We start from the raw sequence: 21,418 nt of genomic DNA on the forward strand, positions 1-21,418 counted from the left end.
TTTATGTCTCTTTGTTTCGTCTTCCCCTTACCTGCTTGTCTCCTCTCGTCGACCCAGTCTGTCCGGTTTACCCGCTTGTCTCCGCTCGTCGACCAAGGCTGCTCATACTTCTCCATCCAGCCATATCAGAAATTCAGTGTTCACTAATTAAAATTCTGATTGCTGATTTCAATATACAAAATTTCTCAAAGTCCTTCTCCATCCAGCCCGGTTCCCCGTCTCTCCACCCGGATCCTGGACCCCTCCTCCCATCATCATCCCTGCCCAGCCCTGCTCCATCCCTACCTGACTGGGTCCCCCCGGCCAGCTCCACCGTGTGGGCTAATAAACAATGAAGCGATCATCAGTGTGGGATTTCCCTCTGAGAACATCCTGTTTGAAGCCTCGCTATGGCGAGGTCCTGTTGATCAGTTGTTAGGTGTCATCTTGGTCTCATGATGTCAAAATGTGAACAGCATGATGAAGAGGACTGTTTAAATACCAATTCTAATTGAACCAGGAAATGTATTGGTCGATTCATGGATCAAACACTTTTGCTGTTGAATTTTGCCGTTCAGCTCCTTGTTAGAGAACAGCAAGTTGTGCAAAAAGTACTGAAACATTGAACAGTTGGACATGTACATTCAAAAGTTTAGAGAAGGTCAAATTAAGGTTATAGTGCATTTTAGGTTCATCCTGAAATTTCACCCGAAAGCCGAATATCCCTGACTTTTTGTGAGTAGTGTATATACTTTTTTTAAAATTATTCTGAGCTGGGGTGCGGTTGCTCAGTGGTCCGTCCATGGTCCTTCTGTGGTCTGGTCCAGTTGCTCAGTGGTCCATCGCATGGTCTTAAATCCACCACACACCTCCTGTCTTATCTCCCCTTCTCCTTTCTCTCTCCTTTGGCCGTGTGCTACACTTTTGTTAGTTATTAATGCATTGCTTTTGTTGACGAATACAAACAAACACCACAAATCATATTTTATCTATGAATTATATTCTGTTGTTGATCGGGCCTAGATTGTATTGTAATTGTCGTACAGTATTTGGAAGTTTGTCTGATGATAGATGGATAGATAGATTATATATGTTAAATACAATTACAAAAAATATTTATTATAAATATCTTATTATTTGAGGATTTGGGATTAAATAGGAATGAAATATTGATGCCAGAAAAATAAAAAAATTTGTTATCAATAATTTCATTTGGATATCAGGAATAACATTCAATTCATGATCTCAAAGGTTTACACTAACAACATTTGTATCAAGACTTAAAATTTGTATATTGAAATCAGCAATCAGAATTTTAATTAGTGAACACTGAATTTCTGATATGGAGAATTCGCTGTGAAATTTTAATGTGTTCAAATGTAAACTCCTGTCGGAGGGAATAACAGAGTAGCTGTAATTTACTTTCTCCTGAATGGAATTCAAACCAATTGTTTCCCTTTTACATCTAGTAAATATTGCATTTCTCATGAATTTTTAAATTGAACTTCTGATATCAATAATTGTTATTATACCTCATTAGATTAGTTGTAGTGTGTCTATTATTTGATGCTAATGAACCATTTCTCTGCATTGGAAACGCATGCATTTTTCAGCATCAGTTTTCAGATCTCGAGGAGGAATTTGATGCAAGTGTTGATGCAATGTCGTCCGCCAGGGGGCAACAGCAGCCTAGCTAACGGAATACGAATACTGAAAAGAAAACGTTAGCCAGCCGTTTCAATAGAAATATTTTTTTAATTATTGTCATATTATGAGCTTATTGAAGGCTTATAGTAAATGCATTTTATTTCCATTAACAGTTTTATTTTCAAAATCAACTTAACAGGCATTCATCCCTTTGAGAGGCACACACACACAGCCATTCAGAGACTGTCTTCTTATTAATACATCTAACTTAGGGAAAACATTTCTAATGTTTACATGGCATTCTGAACCGATAAACAGTGTTTGCTTTACAATTTCTTTTTTGGGGGGGGTTAAAATCACATGTTAAAATTTATATAATTATTTCATTATCATTTACAAATACTCATATTTACTGTTATTGGTTTCACCCTCGAGCCGCGACATCACAAAACATTAACCCGTGGTTGAACATTATTTCCAGGCAAGGTTAAAAACTCTATATGCCACCTTTGAAAAATTTGGACCTCCAAAACACTGGATCCAGTGTCATTCATATATATATATATATATATATATATAGACTGTATATACTGTATATATATATAGTATATATATATATGGTGATGTCATGTCATGCAACGTACATCCCCTCCTTGTGGCTGGCACAGGAATGGCAGTTCTTGATGGCTGCCACCCAAAAGACTACACTTCCCTCACCCCAGGGGGAGAGGCCCCACTAATGGGGGGATATGAACTCATTGCTGGGAGACAGTGGTGAGCATGCAGGGGGAGAGAAGGAAGGAGAGAGTTTTAATTGAATAATGTGTTAATTCCTAAACTCCTGGTTTTTGTTTTGTGAATGCCCAGTTTGGAAGAACCAAAGTTGTATTGTGAAAATAAATAGAATCTTCTTGAGTTGAAGACCCCAGTTTGAGCGGGTTTCTTTTATGTTCACGCATTCTAATTAAAAATAAATGTCCGATGACATTACAATGGCGGAGAATGCTAAGCCAAGAAAGGATGGGTAAGAGTAAATGTCAAGACAGCGATTTGGAGAACGAGTGACGACACTATGGAGGAGATAATGAAGATGATGGTGGAGGCCAGCTGGGTCTAAGTGGAGACAAACCGGGCCCTGTTGGAGGACCAGAAAATAGCTAATGGTCTATACAGGCAGAGGAACTCCAGTTGAACTTCAGAGACCGGTGGCAAGAACCTGGAGCAGGCAGAAGCGCTAGGATAAGGGCAAGTGAGTTTATCCCTAAAATGGGGTCCAGCGATGACATTGAAGCCAACTGCATGAGGCCAAGCCAGTGAGGGAGGGATAGCCAAAGGAACAGTGGGTGGGAATCGTTGCCCCATTCCTGTCAGGGGACGCACAGAGGTCTTTTGAGGATTTGGACTCCATGGTGGCCAATAAATATGAGGGGTTGAAGGGGGGGATTCTGAGTAGGGTAGGATGTATGAAGTTTGTATTGTAGTCCAGCACTTCAATACACGGGACTTTCAACATGACAGCTAAAAAGTGGCTGGAACCAGAGGTAAATTTGGCAGCAGCTATAGTGGAGACTATTGTGCTGGATAAATACCTACCATATGAGGAAAAGAAGAGTATTAGTCTAAGCTCTCCAGCTTCTGCAAGCGCCTTGGCAGAAGCCGTCAAACAGTACCAGGCTACCACTGAGATGCTGATGGGAAAGAGAGAGCCACCTAATTCCCCAGGGCATCAAGTCAACCCTGTCCACAAACCCAAAGGCTGGTCAAAAGTAGTCCGGTCCCACAGTTTAAGCAACAAAGACAATATTGGGGCGGGTCGGAGACCAGTAGGCTCTCGATTACAGATAGTAGATGGTGCTCGAGGTGGGGGGAAGGTCTTATTTCCTGGCAGTGTAGCAAACCAGACAAACCCAGGGAGGGAAGATGAGTTACCCCAAGAGAGCAGCCATCCATCAACGGGGGAAGAGGCTAGCCCCTCACCCATGGCAACACCCCACCATCAGGCCATTATGGTACTGCCCATTAAATGACCCCACAGTGACAAATGTATTCAGAAATGTCATGACTCTTTAGTTTTTCCTCATTATTCAGTTAATAAAGGTTTGCTTCACTGGGTGATAAAAGACCAAGATAATATAACTGAACAGTTATTGGTGCATAAGCCCACATCGGCTTGGGCCCCACCTAGGGGTAGATCAAAGTTATTTTGGCCAGGAGTCTATAAGGAGAATGAAAACTACTGCCGTAGTTGTCCAGAGTGTCAAATGACCATTCCTAAGTGCCCATTCAGAAACCCCCTCACCCCCTTGCATAATTGGTCAAGACATAGTAGGGCCTCTGCCAAAGAGTGCTAGGGCCCATCAGTATATTCTTGTCCTTGTAGACTATGCCACTCGGTATCCGGAGGCAGTGCCACTAAGGAAAGCTACAGCTAGTCATATAGCTAAAGAGCTCTACCTCCTTTGTAGCCAAGTGGGGATTCCAAAGGAAATCCTGACAGACCAGGGGTCCCCTTTCATGTCCCGGGTCACCAGGGGCCTATGCTCCCTGCTAAATATTAAACAACTTAGGACATCAGTATCCCACCCTCAAAGCTTGTTAAGCTGTCTACCCACCAAAGATTAAGGTGAACCCTCGAGGGAGGAGGTGAAAATGGAACCTGACCTGACACTGCAGCAGCGACAGGAAACACTGGAAATGGTGGGCCGCAAACAGGATGTGTTTTCAGCAAGACCAGGTCACACACATTCAGTAGAGCACCATAGGTAACGTAGTTAATCGGCAGCTCTGTAGAGCTCCAGAGGCACACAAAAAAGCAGTTGGTAAAGGGATTAAGAAAATGCTGGAACTGAGGGTCATTCAGGAGTCCCACAGTGCATGGTCTAGCCCTATCGTTCTAGTCCCCAAGCCTGATAGAACGCCTCCCTTTTTTAACGATTTTAACGATTTGAGGCCCCACTGGGGCCTCAAAATGGATTATGTGGATGACATATTAATCCAAAGCAGAGATTGGGAGAGTCACTTAGCCAGAGTGAGGAGGTGCTATACTCCCAAAGTGGAAGCTCTCAGCCAAACCCTGCAAATTCAAACTGCCTTATAATGAAACAGCGTACCTGAGGTACACCATAGGTCGAGGCCTTATCAATCCCCAGGAAACCAAACTGGCAATTCAGGAATGGCCGCGTCCTCTATCTTATAGGCAGGTGAAGGAATTTTTGGTCTTGGCCAACTAATAGAGGAGGTTTGTTCTTAACTTCTCAGACCTGATTGCCCCATTAATAGAGTTGACCACTGAGAAGCATTCCAGGATGGTGACATGGTCAGGAGCCCTCACCAACCTCAAAATGGACCTGTGTTCCCGGCTCGTCCTGGTGGTCCCTTTTTTTTTTTTCCAAGAGGGAGAGGAGCATCCCATCCTCTACAGTAGCAAGAAGTTATTGCCATATGACAGGAGGTATTCCACACTGGAAAAGGAATGCTTAGTTATTCAGTGGGCTCTTTAGACTCTACACTACCTGCTGGGAGGGAAATAGGTCGCAAATTATGGCCCCTTACAGTGGATGGAAAAGAATAGGGAAACTAATGGTCGGGTCACTGAATGGTTCCTGAGTCTCCAGGCCTTCAACTTTTCCTTCATCCACAGGTCAGGTTGACAGCATGGCAATGCTGACACCCTATCAGTTGGCTGAGTCGAAAGCCTAAATGCACTGTTGGAATGAAATCAAGTCATTTACTGACCATAACCCTACCATGGGGATGGTAGCTCAGGCAGCTCAGGCAGCTCAGGCGGTAGAGCTGGTGGTCTAGTGATCTAAAGGTTGCTGGTTTGATCCCAGCCTCCTCCTGCTAGCATGCTGTAGTGTCCTTGAGCAAGACACTTAACCCCTAATTGCTCCTGATGGCTGCGTCCGTCGGTGTTTGAACAATTGTAAGTCGCTTTGGATAAAAGCGTCTGATCTATGACTAAATGTAATGTAATGTAACCCTACTCTAGTTCTGGCCAGCGGGGGCAGCTGCCAACAGACTATATATGTTCAGAATCATTGAGGTGGTCATCGGTCGTTTTCAGCTCAGCTGAGAGAAATCAAATTGGCATTAGAGAGATCCCTTGTTCTCCAATTAAAGAACAAGGAAACAAACTAAATGGTATGAAGGGGACATTTTAAATCAGGGAAGTCTGTGGATCGAGGTGTTCTTTAGACTAACAGGCACTGACCTTCGTCATTTTCCTTAATGTGTAAAATGGCGAAATGGAAATCTCTCAATTCAGATACAAAGTACCAGTCTTGAACTTTTCAGCACTATGCTTGATATATTGTTAAATCTAGTACTTTGAACCTGTTAAAAAAACACCCCATTAAATTGAAAACGTGTTTCAATTAACTGAAAGAACAGTTAACTTTGTTAGTTTTCTTCACTGAACAGTCTTTTCCACTCAGAATAAACATTCAAACGCAATGTTTAAGGATGGCTTAAAAACAGATTGAAAAACTTTAAGACCTGCCTTGTGGGACAAAACATTAACATTAACATTAAGGGTTAAGGTCAAAATTTGTTTTAAGAAGCTATAACCAGTTGCAGTTAGATAGACCCGATATAATAGATTGCATTTCTCTGGTTGTTAGAGAAAAATACAGAATATCATAAATGGTTGGATAAAATCATGCTTAAGCATCAAATAGAATTGATCCAAATCCTCTTCTTTTCCCCCAAGTTTTTGCCTGGAAACACAAATCTGTACAGCTTCCTTCTGGGTGGCGTCATCTTGCTTCCTCTCCTCTTCACTTCCGGCTTCCTTCACTTCACTTCACTTCCAGCTTCCTTCACATCCCCTGCCCCGCCCCCCTCCCGGCCTATTGCAATTTCTTGGTATGTCCGCGGAAGGAGTCCATGACGTTGAAGGCTCCCAGGTACTGGCCCAGCAGAATGGACTGTTTCATGGGCAGGAGGCTGTCAAGATAATAAATACAAAATAAAGAGAAAAGTAGTTAGCTCGGTAAATCTGGGTTTTCCATTGTAGCATTTTTGTGCCGATGAAAGTGCCGTTTTGGATTTTAATTCCACTTGTAACGATTTTCTGGATGTTTTGTGGCATCTGGCCAAATGTAAAGATGGGATGGTCCATAATTGATATTATGGTCCATAGACGATTAGCAGAATTGTGCTTACTTTCTCATCTCAAATCATCCTTTGCAACCATCTTCTGCTGCTGTGACCAAGGTTTGTCAATAATTTGAATAGTTAGAATTAGAAAATATCGACCTTTGGCTTTGGTGCACAGTGGTTGGACCTCCAATGGCAGAAGAACAAGCAAACTTAAAGTTGTCCTCATGAAAAAAACTAGGACAATTTGTTCTAAGCCTGCTCCTCAACCTACACACAAACCCACATTTGCCCGCTCGAAACAGGATTGCCGACACTCATTCATGTTACTTGTTGGCTTTGACATGTCGTTGACAATCTTTAGGAAACATAGCCTTTTAAAATTTGATTAATACTCAAAACGCTCACAAAACGCACTTTTCTTATGTAAAATATTTTACAGCAGTGGTTGATGTTGTCACGCAGCTGGTAGGTAGGTTTTTAAATCTCTCCCTGGGTATCTGACTGAATTTGCAGTTTTCCTTGTTTGGTGTGTGGGTTTTCTCCAGGTGATCAGACTTCCTCCCGCCCCATGGATAGTTGGATTGATGTATACGCCACCAACAGTTCCTTCATCTGCTCCCAAAAACGCTATTTCAGGCCATTTATTTCTCACCCACAACAATCAAACTCACAGTTGACGGCTCGTGATACTTAAGGGCATACAGCTGTGCATTATTGCTATTTTCTTGGGAGAACTGAGTGACTTTAAAAAGATGAAAAGCTTACAGCTGAACAGGGGGCATTTCAAGGGCCATTTGTGGCTAATTGTGAAAGATGACAGGGTGTAGATATTAAGCTGGTTTGCATGAACACTAAAGTACCACCTTTCATGGATATAACAAGAATTGTGGGTAATAATGGAGGAAGAACTATTTTTTTTTGGTCAATTTGCACCAACAGACTAAAAAAAGACTTCTGACTTCTGAAAGGCTGATTTCTTTTCCCAATTTAATAATGTGTACTCATATGGTCAAATGATTAAACTTACACTAACCACACTAGAGTATTTTATTATCGTTAACAGAGGAGTTCATTGAATATTCATGCTCAGAGTGGTTATACATGTGACAGTTTCGGGATAATGAAAATGTATTTCATAGTCGTTCTCGGAACGGGAATAGAACTGCACTTGCATGAGGGATCAATTAAGTCATTTGTTCTTGCGGGGAGGGATGCCATTCTATGTCTCCTCTCAAATCGCTTCAGGATGACTAACAATATCGCCCCTGAATCACAATGACTGTCTCTAGTGGACAAAAAAGCTGGAGTCATATGGTGTATTATTAAAAAGCTCCAACACAATGGCTTCTATAAAGTGTCTACAAGGCTGACAGGCAAGACACAATCCCCATTTGTATAAGATGTGTTCTAGAGACAAAAAAGCTTTCTAATAGAGAATAATGGCTCTGTTCTCAGATGAATCAACCAGAAAAAAGCAAAATGAAGGCAAAAATAAAGCACAGCGCGGCAACTTAATATTATTCTCTTATCAGAGGCAATTAAAGGAAAAAGCACCCTGCCGAAGAAAAAAATAAGCTCTTTACCTTCCTAAATACACACTTATCAGAGAGGAAAGTTGCATTCTAATGTCCACTATCAGCCCTACCAATACCAAACGTCTCGGCCTCACAAGCAATATCTTACTTTCCTGAGGGGCAATTATGGGGAGGTTTCATTTTCACGACCATTCTTTATTCTGGTAATAGCATGGTTGCATTTTCTTGCGAGGGTCAAGTAATAACTTGCAATTATTCTACCCACAACAAAGATCATCACTGACCCCTTCCACTAACAGTTTGATTAAAATAATTTGCAATTGAAACTCATGTTGCGTGTAAACCTACATTTGAGTGATGCCCCACTATCATCTAACTTGAGTCCAGAGTGTCTCTCAAGTAAACAACTAAAGTAACTCAACTTAACTAACTAGTAAAAACCCCAGAAAGATTCATTCATCCATTCATCTGTCAACTCAACATGACTTTAAATGGAAACTTACAGGTTGGCATAGGTGGCCATGTCCACCGAAGAATCTGACCTTGCCCACAATGACGCAACATGGGGGAAACGGGACAGAGCTCGTAGTAAACAGTGAATGGCAACTTGGCAAGTAGAAGAGATGCTCAGAGTGTGTTTTTATTTCCGATTTTTCGAGTTTCCTACTTGAATGAAACAAAAAATGTCAGCATCCACCCCCTCCCACCGGGAGCGCAGAGCCCCGTATATCCGGGAAGAACTCTGAGAAACATGCTCTGTCGCCAGATAGACAGGGCGCAGACAGGATGTGTTTTGATTTAATTTTAGATTTAGATCTACAGGTAACGACCTACCTGTTTAACAACCGTTCGGACTCTGCGCACAATACTGTGGCATGCCCGCTGCGTGCGCAGTGTCTCAGTGTCAAGCTGTGTACTGTATATAGTATATAAAGGGTGAATGAGCGATGAGATGCTTGATGCTGATACACCACGCACTCAGCGTGCACGCCGCGGTATTGTGCCCACAGCCCGAACGGTCGTTAAACAGGTACTGTAGGTCGTTAAGTGAGGAGTACCTGTAGATCTAAATCTAAAATTAAATTAAACCACATCCTGTCTGCGCCCCGTCTATCCGGCGACAGAGCATGTTTCGCATTCACCCTTTATATACTATATACAGTACACTATATACACTGTATACATCTCATCTCATCACTGTTCTCAGTCTCAGTCTAGCTCCCACAGTCTGTCAGTATTCACTACACTAGGGTTCGCAATAGCCACAACACCTTACCGTAAAATAACACTCGCTTATCCTTGCATCGGGTCCTTGCTTATCGACCAATTTGCTTAACGACCTGGTCCTAGGAATGAAACTCGGTTGTTAAGTGAGGAGTACCTGTATTTGTTTTCCTTTGTTTCCCACTAGAACAAAATAAAGCAAAAGCTGTGTCTCTCCATTGTTCTCTTTAACTTTACCATGGTCTCCATTGGTATGGGACTATATTTTGTAAAAACTGATTTTTTTTTTTGTCTAAATACTCTTTTACTGCTCAATAATAAATCCTAAACACAGCACTTCACCATCCAAAATAGCTGTGAAACTAAAACTGACCAACCTACCGACTGACTTCCACCGTGTTACTACGTTGCGACAGTGAGAGGACCACTCCACCAGCCGTGATGTGAAAATAATTGCCATTTTCACCGGCAAACTTAAAACACCTACATTTTTCCTTTATTTTTGACCTTTCTGCCAGTTTGCTGGCTGATTTAGAACTTACTTGCTTGGGAGCTGTATTTCTATCCTTTCTTTCATGTCAATATTATGTGCAACTCTGTTGTACACACAATGACTGTATCGACTTACAGTGCAATCAGTCACCAATCACCAATAGGACAACCTCAAAGACCGATGATGGGAACAGAAGGGTTGATCTTTGAGCTCACCCTTTTCATTTATATGCAACGACTACTGACTACCAACATAAATTACAGTTTTCTGAGTTCCCATACAACTCAGCATCACTTCCGACACGAATTGCAGTTTTCCATTTCTCCTGGACGCAGCACTTCCTGCAGTTTCTCGACCCAATACAAACTTGGGTCGCATTCTAGCCACCTGAATCAGAGAGCCGTGGCCATGTCTTCTCACATAATAGGACGAGTCCATTAGCTAATCGATCACAGAAGGTGTGGCTCTCTTGGATGGATAAAAAAAAAAAAAAAAAAAAAATGCTAAAATGATTAGCCGAAATACACTTCTTTTTTTACCTGTGCTGTCAGCATGCTGGCCATACAACACAGAGTACTTGTATGCCATTGTATCTAGGACAGAGTTGGTCTGCAAGTGGAGTTAAATTTCTCAACCTGCAATGTAACTCTTTTTTAATTCTTAAATCATGAAGAACTGCTGCAATAACTCTGTCCTGTGGATGACCTATAGGATGACAAGAGCACTGTTTTTGGTTATACAGAACCACCACCAACCCCCCTCTTTGGAGAACAATTCATCATGTTTGGGTCTATAAACAGCTGATCACTACTCCAAGAGGGGGAGATTAACCATGGGTGAGACAATTAAACATAGAATCAAACAACATTTACACGAAAACATAAACATTGGACATGTATGCATGTATTGAAAAACAGTAAGTTAAGTCCAGGAAAACTATAACTACAATCGGCCATGTGGCCTCTTCCTGTCATAGTTATGGCAGTAAATGAGGGAGGAAAGGAGAGGAATGCAACCAGGAGGGTGCTGGGTGCATTCGAAGCAGGTGTGGTTGTGTGTGTATGTGTATGTGTGTGTGAGTGTACATGACTTATCCCAATTGGTTCTGGTGTGTAAGGTCAGTATTATGTCGTAGCGCCTCCAAGCAGCGGAAAGGGCCCCGAAACCCCCCCTGAGCTCTGCAGCCGCGTAGACACCCTACAGCTGCAGGAAAGCCCAGAGCACCCTGCCCTGAGGCCACAGAAGACTCCCGGGCCCCCAGAGAAGCCCACGCCTGGACCCGAGGAGCATAACCCAGTCTCAGGCAGCACAAGACCCCGCACTCCAGGGCAACACATACAGTGGGGCAAAAAAGTATTTAGTCAGCCACCAATTGTGCAAGTTCTCCCACTTACAAAGATGAGAGAGGCCTGTAATTTTCATCATAGGTACACTTCGGCTATGAGAGACAGAATAGGGGGAAAGAATCCAGGAAATCACATTGTAGGATTTTTAATGAATTAATTTGTAAACTCCTCTGTAAAATAAGTATTTGGTCACCTACAAACAAGCAAGATTTCTCACTTTCACAGACCTGTAACTTTTTCTTTAAGAGGCTCCTCTGTCCTCCACCTGTTACCTGTATTAATGGCACCTGTTTGAACTCGTTATCAGTATAAAAGACACCTGTCCACAACCTCAAACAGTCACACTCCAAACTCCACTATGGCCAAGACCAAAGAGCTGTCAAAGGACACCAGAAACAAAATTGTAGACCTGCACCAGGCTGGGAAGACTGAATCTGCAATAGGTAAGCAGCTTGTTGTTAAGAAATCAACTGTGGGAGCAATTATTAGAAAATGGAAGACATACAAGACCACTGATAATCTCCCTTGATCTGGGCCTCCATGCAAGATCTCACCCCGTGGGGTCAAAATGATCACAAAAACGGTGAGCAAACATCCCAGAACCACACGGGGGGACCTAGTGAATGACCTGCAGAGAGCTGGGACCAAAGTAACAAAGGCTACCATCAGTAACACACTAAGCCGCCAGGGACTCAAATCCTGCAGTGCCAGACGTGTCCCCCTGCTTAAGCCAGTACATGTCCAGGCCCGTCTGAAGTTTGCTAGAGGGAATTTGGATGATCCAGAAGAGGATTGGGAGAATGTCATATGGTCAGATGAAACCAAAATAGAACTTTTTGGTAAAAACCCAACTTGTCGTGTTTGGAGGAGAAAGAAAGCTGAGTTGCATCCAAAGAACACCATACCTACTGTGAAGCATGGGGGTGGAAACATCATGCTTTGGGGCTGTTTTTCTGCAAAGGGACCAGGACGACTGATCTGTGTAAAGGAAAGAATGAATGGGGCCATGTATCGTGAGATTTTGAGTGAAAACCTCCTTCCATCAGCAAGGGCATTGAAGATGAAACGTGGCTGGGTCTTTCAGCATGACAATGATCCCAAACACACCGCCCGGGCAACGAAGGAGTGGCTTTGTAAGAAGCATTTCAAGGTCCTGGAGTGGCCTAGCCAGTCTCCAGATCTCAACCCCATAGAAAATCTTTGGAGGGAGTTGAAAGTCCGTGTTGCCCAGCGACAGCCCCAAAACATCACTGCTCTAGAGGAGATCTGCATGGAGGAATGGGCCAAAATACCAGCAACAGTGTGTGAAAACCTTGTGAAGAATGACAGAAAACGTTTGACCTCTGTCATTGCAAACAAAGGGCATATAACAAAGTACTGAGATGAACTTTTGTTATTGACCAAATACTTATTTTCCACCATAATTTGCAAATAAATTCTTGAAAAATCAGACAATGTGATTTTCTGGATTTTTCTTTCTCATTTTGTCTCTCATAGTTGAGGTGTACCTATGATGAAAATAACAGGCCTCTCTCATCTTTTAAGTGGGAGAACTTGCACAATTGATGGCCGACTAAATACTTTTTTGCCCCACTGTATACAACCCACCCCCAAGTGCAGGTACAAGACGCAGCCGCAGGCATGGAACTCGGGCCCGCAGGCGCCAGGCACGCACTGCAGGCCCGGATCAAGGCCCCGCGCAGACAGACCGACACCCCGCCCAAACCGCCCGACCCCCAGGCGAGCCGGCAGGACCCCCATGCCCACCCACGTCCCACCCCACCGCAGCCGACCAGACACCCCACCTGGCTGCAAGCACCGAGTGCCCATTCACGTAGCAGAGTGTGCTCAGAGCGGGGCACCTGGATGTTAGCCCCCATCCGCTGATGCCAACAGGCTTCCAGATATATGGGCCCTCCACCACAGCCTGGCATCCGGGGCCCCGCAACAGATAAGTCGCACAGCGGGAGCAAGGGCTGACAGCCGCCCCCCACACCCCAACCCACACCCACAACAGCAAGCAGCGCCCCCAGGAGGCACCCAGCGGCGCTCTCCGCAACCCTGCCAGGTCGCAGCACACCTTAAGCCACCAGGCGCAAACCGCCACGACTCCCGCCCAGCCGGCAGGGGGCCCACCTGCTCGCCTCCCGGCAAACCACGCCACAACCCCCCAGCGACCCGCCACCCTGGAAAACCCCAGTGCTCAATATTTGCTGCTGGCAATTGCAGTTAAAATCGCGGGGTGTGGGGGCGAGAGTCCTTCAGGCAAGTCGATCCGAATTACTCGCACCCCTCCTGCCCTGCGGACCATGGTCTGGTGGAGTGTTGTTTAGAGTAGGATTGGTCTGCGAGTGTATGTGTTCTAAGCGAATATAAGTGAGTGAGTGATCGACGCAGGGGTGCAGTAGGCCAGGGAGTGACCACACAGACCCCACCCCAGACCCAACCGTGCCTTAGCATGCCCACCTACAGCGCTCCGCCATGCCGAGCAGCTCCACACCCTCATCAGGCCCCTGGTCAGCCCCTGGTCTAACCAGCCCCGGCATAAAGGGCCCCCCACAGAAGGACACACAAGGCCCGCCACCCCGCCCACGGGACAGGCCACCCCAGCGGTGCGCTGACCCGCCAACCACGGGGCCGAGAGCCGAACCCGCAACCCGCACCCCCAACCTGAGCCCCAAACCCGCAACCACGTCCCAAACCAACACAGGGACGCCAGCTGCAGGTACTCCCCAAGAGCACCGCCCCACCCCTGGAGACAGGCCAGCTCAAGTCAGGAAAAGGAGCGGGTGCCACCACCCGGCCCCCCTAACACATCCGTGGGGCTCCAGGACCCCCTACAACCACAGGCCTACGCGCCACGGACGTCCCCAGAGCCGCCCAGGCACCCACCAAACCGCAGAGCCCCGGCAAGACCAGGAAGACCGCCACATGCCCCAAAACACCATGACAATGCCCTGACTTAGGAAGACTCAAGTAATGGATGGAGTTATGTCAGTGATTAAAGTAGCCCATCTTTCATTAAATGGATAAACGTTGTTTTTGGATATTGCTAATAGTTTTTCCATTGAGATGTATTCTATTAATAAAAATTTAGTAAGGAATGGGAGATCAGATAATGATAACTCTTGACATTCTGTTTGTTCAGGGTCTCGCCATAAATGGCCCAGTTGTTGCTCTGGTTTAACCATGTAATTATAAATTGAAGATGGTTCGCTAGATAGTAGTATCTGAAGTTTGGGGCTGCTAGGCCAATTAAATGTATTGACTATTGAGTCTACAGTATTTAACCAATGACCCTTACCCTAACCCTAACACTAACCCTGGTTGCATTGGGGTCATTGAAAATATATAGATTATTTTTGGAAGCAAATTCATTTTCACTGCTGCTATACTACCAATTTGTGAGGTGGGTAGGTTGTTCCATCAAATTAGGTCTTCTTCAATGGATTTGAGCGAAGGAGTGAAGTAAAGTTAAGGATAAACAAATCTGAAAGATTGGTGGAGATATCAATACCAGTGTATCTAATGTTGCCCATTGTGACGGTTAGGGGAAGTTTCTGGGTTGCAGCATTGCAGTCCCCCCCACTGAGTGGTAAGACCACGGTTTAAGTCCACGGTCTTAAGTATATTATATATATTTTCGAATAGTCTGAGATACCTGAAAATTTAGATATAAGGTTCAACACCTCTGGTAGGGATGATATTGGGTTCCATACATACAACAACATATCGTCTGCATACAAACTGATTTTGTGAACAGAGTTTCCTGTTTGCATGCCTACGATATTACCGTTTTGACGGATGGCCGTCGTGAGGAGTTCAATAAAGATGGTAAAAAGTAAAGGGGAGAGCGGACATCCTTGTCCTGTGCCGCATTGACGCTGTGAAGTGTAACCATTGCTGATTACAGTAGCAGATGGGGAGTTGTAGAGGATTTTGATCTATTGAATGAGTGACTCTCCAAAGCCATTTGTTGGGGATTGAAAAGAGATATGTCCAATTAACTCTGTCAAATGCTTTTTCGGCATCTAAAGAAGCAATAACAGTATTTAAGTTGTTCCTTTGAGATATACTGACTGAATAAACGCAGCATATTGCTGGATGAGTGTCTGCCTCTGACAAAGGCTGTTTGCTCTGGGTAAATTATAAATGGAATTGCTTTTTTAATTCTGTTGGTTAGTGTTTTACCAATAATCTTTAGATTGCAATTAATAAGGATTATGGGTCTATAACTGGAGGTCAGGGTTGGGTCCTTATTGGGTTTGACAAAACCAAAATGAGATCGGTATTCATCTGTGAAGGCATGGTAAAGGTTGACTTAATCTCTCTAACCGAGTAAGTGGTTAATCTAAGCGGTAGGCTGCTCTGTCAAAAGTTTAGGGAGGTCAATATCATCAAGGAATGAGTGAATGTTTGATATATTAGATTCATTATCCGAGTGATATAGCTTATTATAAAATTCTCTCAATAAGTTATTGATGTCTTAGGTAGGGTAGTATGTTATCCTACCCTGTGGACCTTTGTTGGCTGTAATAAGTGTTTTTTCTCTATCATGTTTCAATTGATTGGTAAGATATTTACCTGATTTGTCATTGAATTCAAAATAATTTGCTCTTGTTCGTTGCATGAGGTATTGTGTCTTTTGATGGATGATATTATCTTGAGATGTCTAGTTGAGTCGTAATTGTCCTGATCTCATTTCGGATTTGCTCAGTGGATGAGTGGCCTTGTTGGGAGCGCAACTCCTTTAGTCGTTGTTCGAGCTTATTTTGGCATTCTTGTCCTTACTTTTTCTTGTGAGTGGAGAATGAAATAATACTTGTTCTTAGACCTGCCTTAGCCGTTTCCCAGAGTAAGGATGGTGATATTTCTGGGGAGTCATTCAGTTCAATGAAGCAAATCCTTTCTCTGGAAAATAAATGGTTAAATTCTTTAGGTCGTTAAGTGAGGAGTATCTAGCTCTCTCTCTCTCTCTATATATATATATGAACACACAAATTGCCATGTTGTACATATAGTGTAATGAATAAGAATTTGCCCTCCTTCACAGTAGACCCAAGCTCAATTCCCCATGTATAAACATATGTTTCAAACTTGATATTAAAATCTTTATTGTGAGAGTGTATATTATTTTGACAATAAATATAAGGACAGAAGAATAAAATGGATAAAGAAAAACAATGAAAGTTATATTGCACTATCACTTTGGTTGTCTTTCTTTATCCATTTTATTTTTCTTGTTGGGTGTATAATCTTCTGCATTAGCCCTACCTGCTGGACTGGAGTGGAGCAGTTAGTTTTTTTTACGTGTCATTTTCATGCGTGACTATAGTCACGCATGAAAATGACATGTAAAAACAGACCTTGCTTAGTCATGTCAGCAGACTAATTTGCACAATCTTCATGGGTCTTTAGAACACGGTGGAAACGCAGACAACAAGCTGAAGGTAACTTTTAATTCCTTGAATAAAAGTTCTGGGAACTTTGGCTGGAAACACGGGTTAGGGCTGCCAAGAACAGGTAGTTTGATGGTTAGCACTGTTGACGCAAAGCAAGAAGGTTCTGGGTTCCAACCCTTTGTGTGGAGTTTGTCAGGACAAAGGCATGCATCCAAGGAGTTGGTGTCATGTTGCGGCTACTCCCTGGTTCATTTTGGCAGATACTGATCATGTGGGCTCAACATTATGTTATATATCATTATCTAAAATATAACTATATGTCATTCAATTTCATCTGTGTCTTCCACAAGTGCGGAAAAACCTTCCCTCTTTGTTATTCATTCATCCTCACAGGAACTCCATGCTAGGGGCCAGTAGGAATGTGGAACAAACCTTTGTCCAACATCCCCCAACAGCTGAGCGATTCAAAACAATGTCAGAGAAGCACTAAGGTGCCAGAGAGGCTTAGAGTGGTCCACCATTACTGACGCCGCAATGGAATCTGTATTTGACCGATATGGTGCTTTGGCAAAAGTTCAGATAGGAAAACGACATCTGATTGAATCACCTGCAGTTACTTCACTCAACCGATCGAGAGTCTGCTACACTGAGATCAGATCCTGTTGCTGCCTGCAAGTACTTCTTATTTTACTGCTGCTTGCTTCCCAGTTTTTCCATTTTTAAGTCTCTTGACACATATCTAGATTTTGAAAAATTCATACATTTAATTTCATACAGCATTAACACAGATTATATAGCTCATATTCTTTAGACGTTCAGACTATTTAGCCTTGTATTGCCAATAATCTATCCATCAAGGGCACTTCTTTGTAAATCCTGCACAAACCAAGCCAGAAATGTTGGTGTAGTCATGGACTCTGACCTACATTTCAACATCCACATTAAAACAATTACAAATCAGCCTACTATCACCTTAAGCATATATCAAGGATTAAAGAACTTAGGTCTCAGCAGAATTTGGAAAAACTTGTCCATGCACTTAACTGTCTGACAGTGTCTTTACAGGTCTCATTAAAAGATCGATCAGACAGCTGCAGTTGAGTCAGAACACTGCTGCTCACTAAGTCCTCACTAAGAACAAGAAAGTGGATCATATCACTCCAGTTCTCAGATCTTTACACTGACTTCCTGTCTGTCAAATAATTGATTTCAAAATACCACTGTTGGTTTATAAAACACTGAATGGTTTAGGGCCAAAATACATTTCTGATCTTCCGCTACGTTATGAACCATCCAGCCCTCTCAGGTCGTCAGGGACAGGTCTGCTTTCTAAATTCATGACTAAACATGGACAAGCAGCGTTCAGTTTTTATTAAATTTTCAGAACAAACTCACACAAAACTGCAGGTCTGCTATAACTCTCACCTCTTTTAAATCAAGGCTTAAGACTTTGTTTGCCGCTGTGTTTTACGAAACCAAATATTAATTTCTTGCACTGCCACTTTTATGACTTGATTTTATGCATTCTATTTCTTAACTTTATAATGCTCTTGCTTTTACAATGGGTTTCTTTTGCACTTGGTCTTGATGCTTCTAAAGTTTTATTTAAAGCACTTTGAATTGCCTTGTTTAAATGTGCTTTATAAATAAACTGGGTGATCCGATCACAAGTGGACAGCTCTAAGTATGTCTGTTTACATCTTGCGTTCAAATGCGTCTCCACATGCTTCTCGAGTAACTACTTGTAATCGGATCTCACTTCCCTGCTCTATATATGCGAATAAACATGTATATCATTTGCGTTTGCAAAGACCAAATGTGAAGACCTTGACACGCAGGCAAAATCCAAACAATACAGACCGAAATTTATGTAAAATGTACGCAATTTGTACATACTTCCGCTTATGCAGAGGCTGTCAGTTGAGTAGGTGGTCCTTCAATGTGACACATCCACGTTTACACTACTAAAAGAATGTGGTCTGAGCGATCGGCTCTCAATGGGTCCTCAATGCGTCTTGGGTGCGTTTACACCTGTACTTAGAACTGTCCACTTGTGATCGGATCACCCAAGACGCATGTTAATGCCAGGTGTAAACAGGGCCATAATTTACCGCCACAAGTAAAAAAAAAAACAAAAAAAAACAATTGAAATTATTAGGGCTCAAACCAAATAATTAAATAGAGCAAATGTTAGGTGGTATGAAGTGCTGTGTTATGTTAAGCATGATGATCCATAATCTCAGTGGCATGATGGTGAATGAAACATGAGTCACGGCTGTTTATTATAAAAACAAAAGCCCATCAAGGTTCATGAAAAACAGGAAATACAAAAACATTTATTAATCTTTCATCAAGGCAACAATGTCAAACTTACTAAACAACCAGGCAGAACGACCCACCCCAAACATTTTAGCGCGCGTGTGTGTGTGTATGTGTGTGTATATATATATATATATATATATATATATATATATATATATATATATATATATATATATATATATATATATATATATATATATATATATATATATATATATATATATATATATATATATATATATATATATATATATATATATATATATATATATATATATATATATATATATATATTTTTTTTTTATAAACACAAATCAATTTACCGCAATTACAAGAAGCTGCTGTAGATGTTTCACAAGAAACTTAATTTGCAAGGTCACAAAGGGGTCAGAGTTGTAGCTGTCAACAATATACAGGACAACCAGCCTAGCGATTTAGGAATAAACATACTGTCAGCACCATTATATGATGGCTTTTCTGGCAATGACCGACTGGAGTGTTTTAACGGCATGGCATATCCCGTTGTGCTTCCCCACAAGGTTAAAGTGCTTTATGTTCAACAACCCAAGACCACCACTTAAACATTGTATCCCGCAAGTGACATTAAAAACCACAAATCATTACATAGTGCACTCCATTTAAGTATCCCCCAGGTACATTAGGGCTTGCTTCTATCCTCAAGATTTCAACAGGAAAGCAATAAGAACCACCACCGCCCAACGTGAGGGGTATTTAAGCACCTTTAAAATACTCTATAGGCATAAATACACAACTAGTCCTTCCTAGTAATCATTAGTTTGTAGTATTATTATTCAGCTCCACTAGACACATGGTGTCTTAATATTTGTTTCCAGTAACAGTGGCATTGACTTGTTTTTCCATACACAATGTATATTTTCCATGTAGAATCTCGCCAAGCCTGTTAAACATGCCCATCAGCACCACTGCATCTGTTCACCCATGTGCTAGCGCATTTTGTGGACCAGCGCAGGCTTGGAGTCGCAGCAGTCTACGTTGTTGGAGACTCCTAGGTAGCCGCCAAGGAGGGAGGCCAACTTCCAGTCTACAACACTGGAGAGAGAGGATGATGGGAGGGAGAAAGACAGGGCAGGAAGTCTTTCCAAGGTGGATGATAACATACTAAAGAAAGACACTAGGATTCACAAAATTGGACCTGAGTTTGAAGGAATTGAAATACAGCAGAAGACCAACAGAAGCAAAAATGACAATAAAAAATACAATAAACAAGTGTTGCAGCAAGTTTACCCTGCTACAGGACACAACCACACTTCTTGAGACAATTGCACTGAAATTAAATGAGTCAAACGCTGGTGCGACCGGCTCGTCTCAAGGGTAGGTACAGCCATTTCACACCGGCAATTTGTCAGGAGCCAAAAGACACACAAAAAGAGGTTATTTTTGCGTGTCCACTGCCATTACCTAGTGTGACAGAGGTCTTGTTTAGTCGATAAAGTGGTTCATGGGGTTTGAGTCAATTAAATTAAACCCTTTGAATGTGCATGTGTCAGAAGCAAATATACAGAGGCAAATTCCATTAATTTTTAATTTGTTCGCCGAAAAGAAACTAGTTCCATTTTTTGTTAAGTTATGGTCTGATGAGCCAAGGCTTATGGGGTCATGACAGGGGAAAAGGACTCAAACAGTGTGAACCTATTGCTCTTATGGGTGTGTTTGCAAAATTTTTCAGCTCCTTCCGACTAACAGGATGGTCCTTTCTTTATCCCCTGCTCAATCTAAATCTGATATCTTCTTAAATAACCTCCCTGATGTCAGTGAAGGTACTGAGTCTATCAAAAAGACTTTTACTTCAAAGATCTTCACCAATCCCTGTCAGGAAATAACTTTTGACCCTTGTGCTGCCTGAAGCAACCCATGATTGCAGCACAGACTTGATCTAAAATAGATCAAATTTACAGAAGATTGGACAATGTCGAAATGCATCCATAGTGAGAGTGGTTTAAGAGAACGGTTACAACCAGAACAAATTTTACTTCCTGGTAGGATAGTGTGGACCTATCCAACAAAGGGGTTTTGGTCCATGCAAATATTACATTTAAGGGTTAAAGTTTGCCCAACACCAATTTTTTTCTCTTCCTTTAATGACCTTTACTGCTGCTGTCCTGTTAGGTCAGTGTTTTAATTAAATGAGATGTCAGAAAGGAAGACAAGGGAGCTCATTCATTAATAGAATTAAAAATGGCCTTTGGATTTCAAAACAAGTTGCTTGCTCAAGTTCACCAACTGAACCTCCCTCAATAAGTAAACAACATGGTATATGACCACACACACACAATCATTCAACCAAGCAGCTTAATAGTCAAGAAGTAACCGATCTGGAAATGGTGC

The 21,418-nt window shown here is 42.5% G+C and overlaps 1 protein-coding gene across 2 annotated transcripts in view; it reads right to left on the reverse strand.

Annotated features, from left to right (window-relative positions):
* Positions 1 to 1,714: 1,714 nt before the first annotated feature.
* The window catches only part of LOC307238238 (epidermal retinol dehydrogenase 2-like), a 42,995-nt gene continuing 23,291 nt past the window's right edge, over positions 1,715 to 21,418 (reverse strand). For both annotated transcript variants that reach the window (XM_080011156.1, XM_080011155.1), the window contains one exon: positions 1,715 to 6,573. In XM_080011156.1, coding sequence (XP_079867282.1) covers positions 6,477 to 6,573 — 97 coding nt within the window. In that variant the 3' untranslated portion in view covers positions 1,715 to 6,476. The remainder of the gene's footprint in view (positions 6,574 to 21,418) is intronic.

This window comes from Zeus faber (assembly GCF_960531495.2).
Source record: "Zeus faber genome assembly, chromosome: 12".
Classification (NCBI taxonomy): Eukaryota; Metazoa; Chordata; class Actinopteri; order Zeiformes; family Zeidae; genus Zeus; species Zeus faber.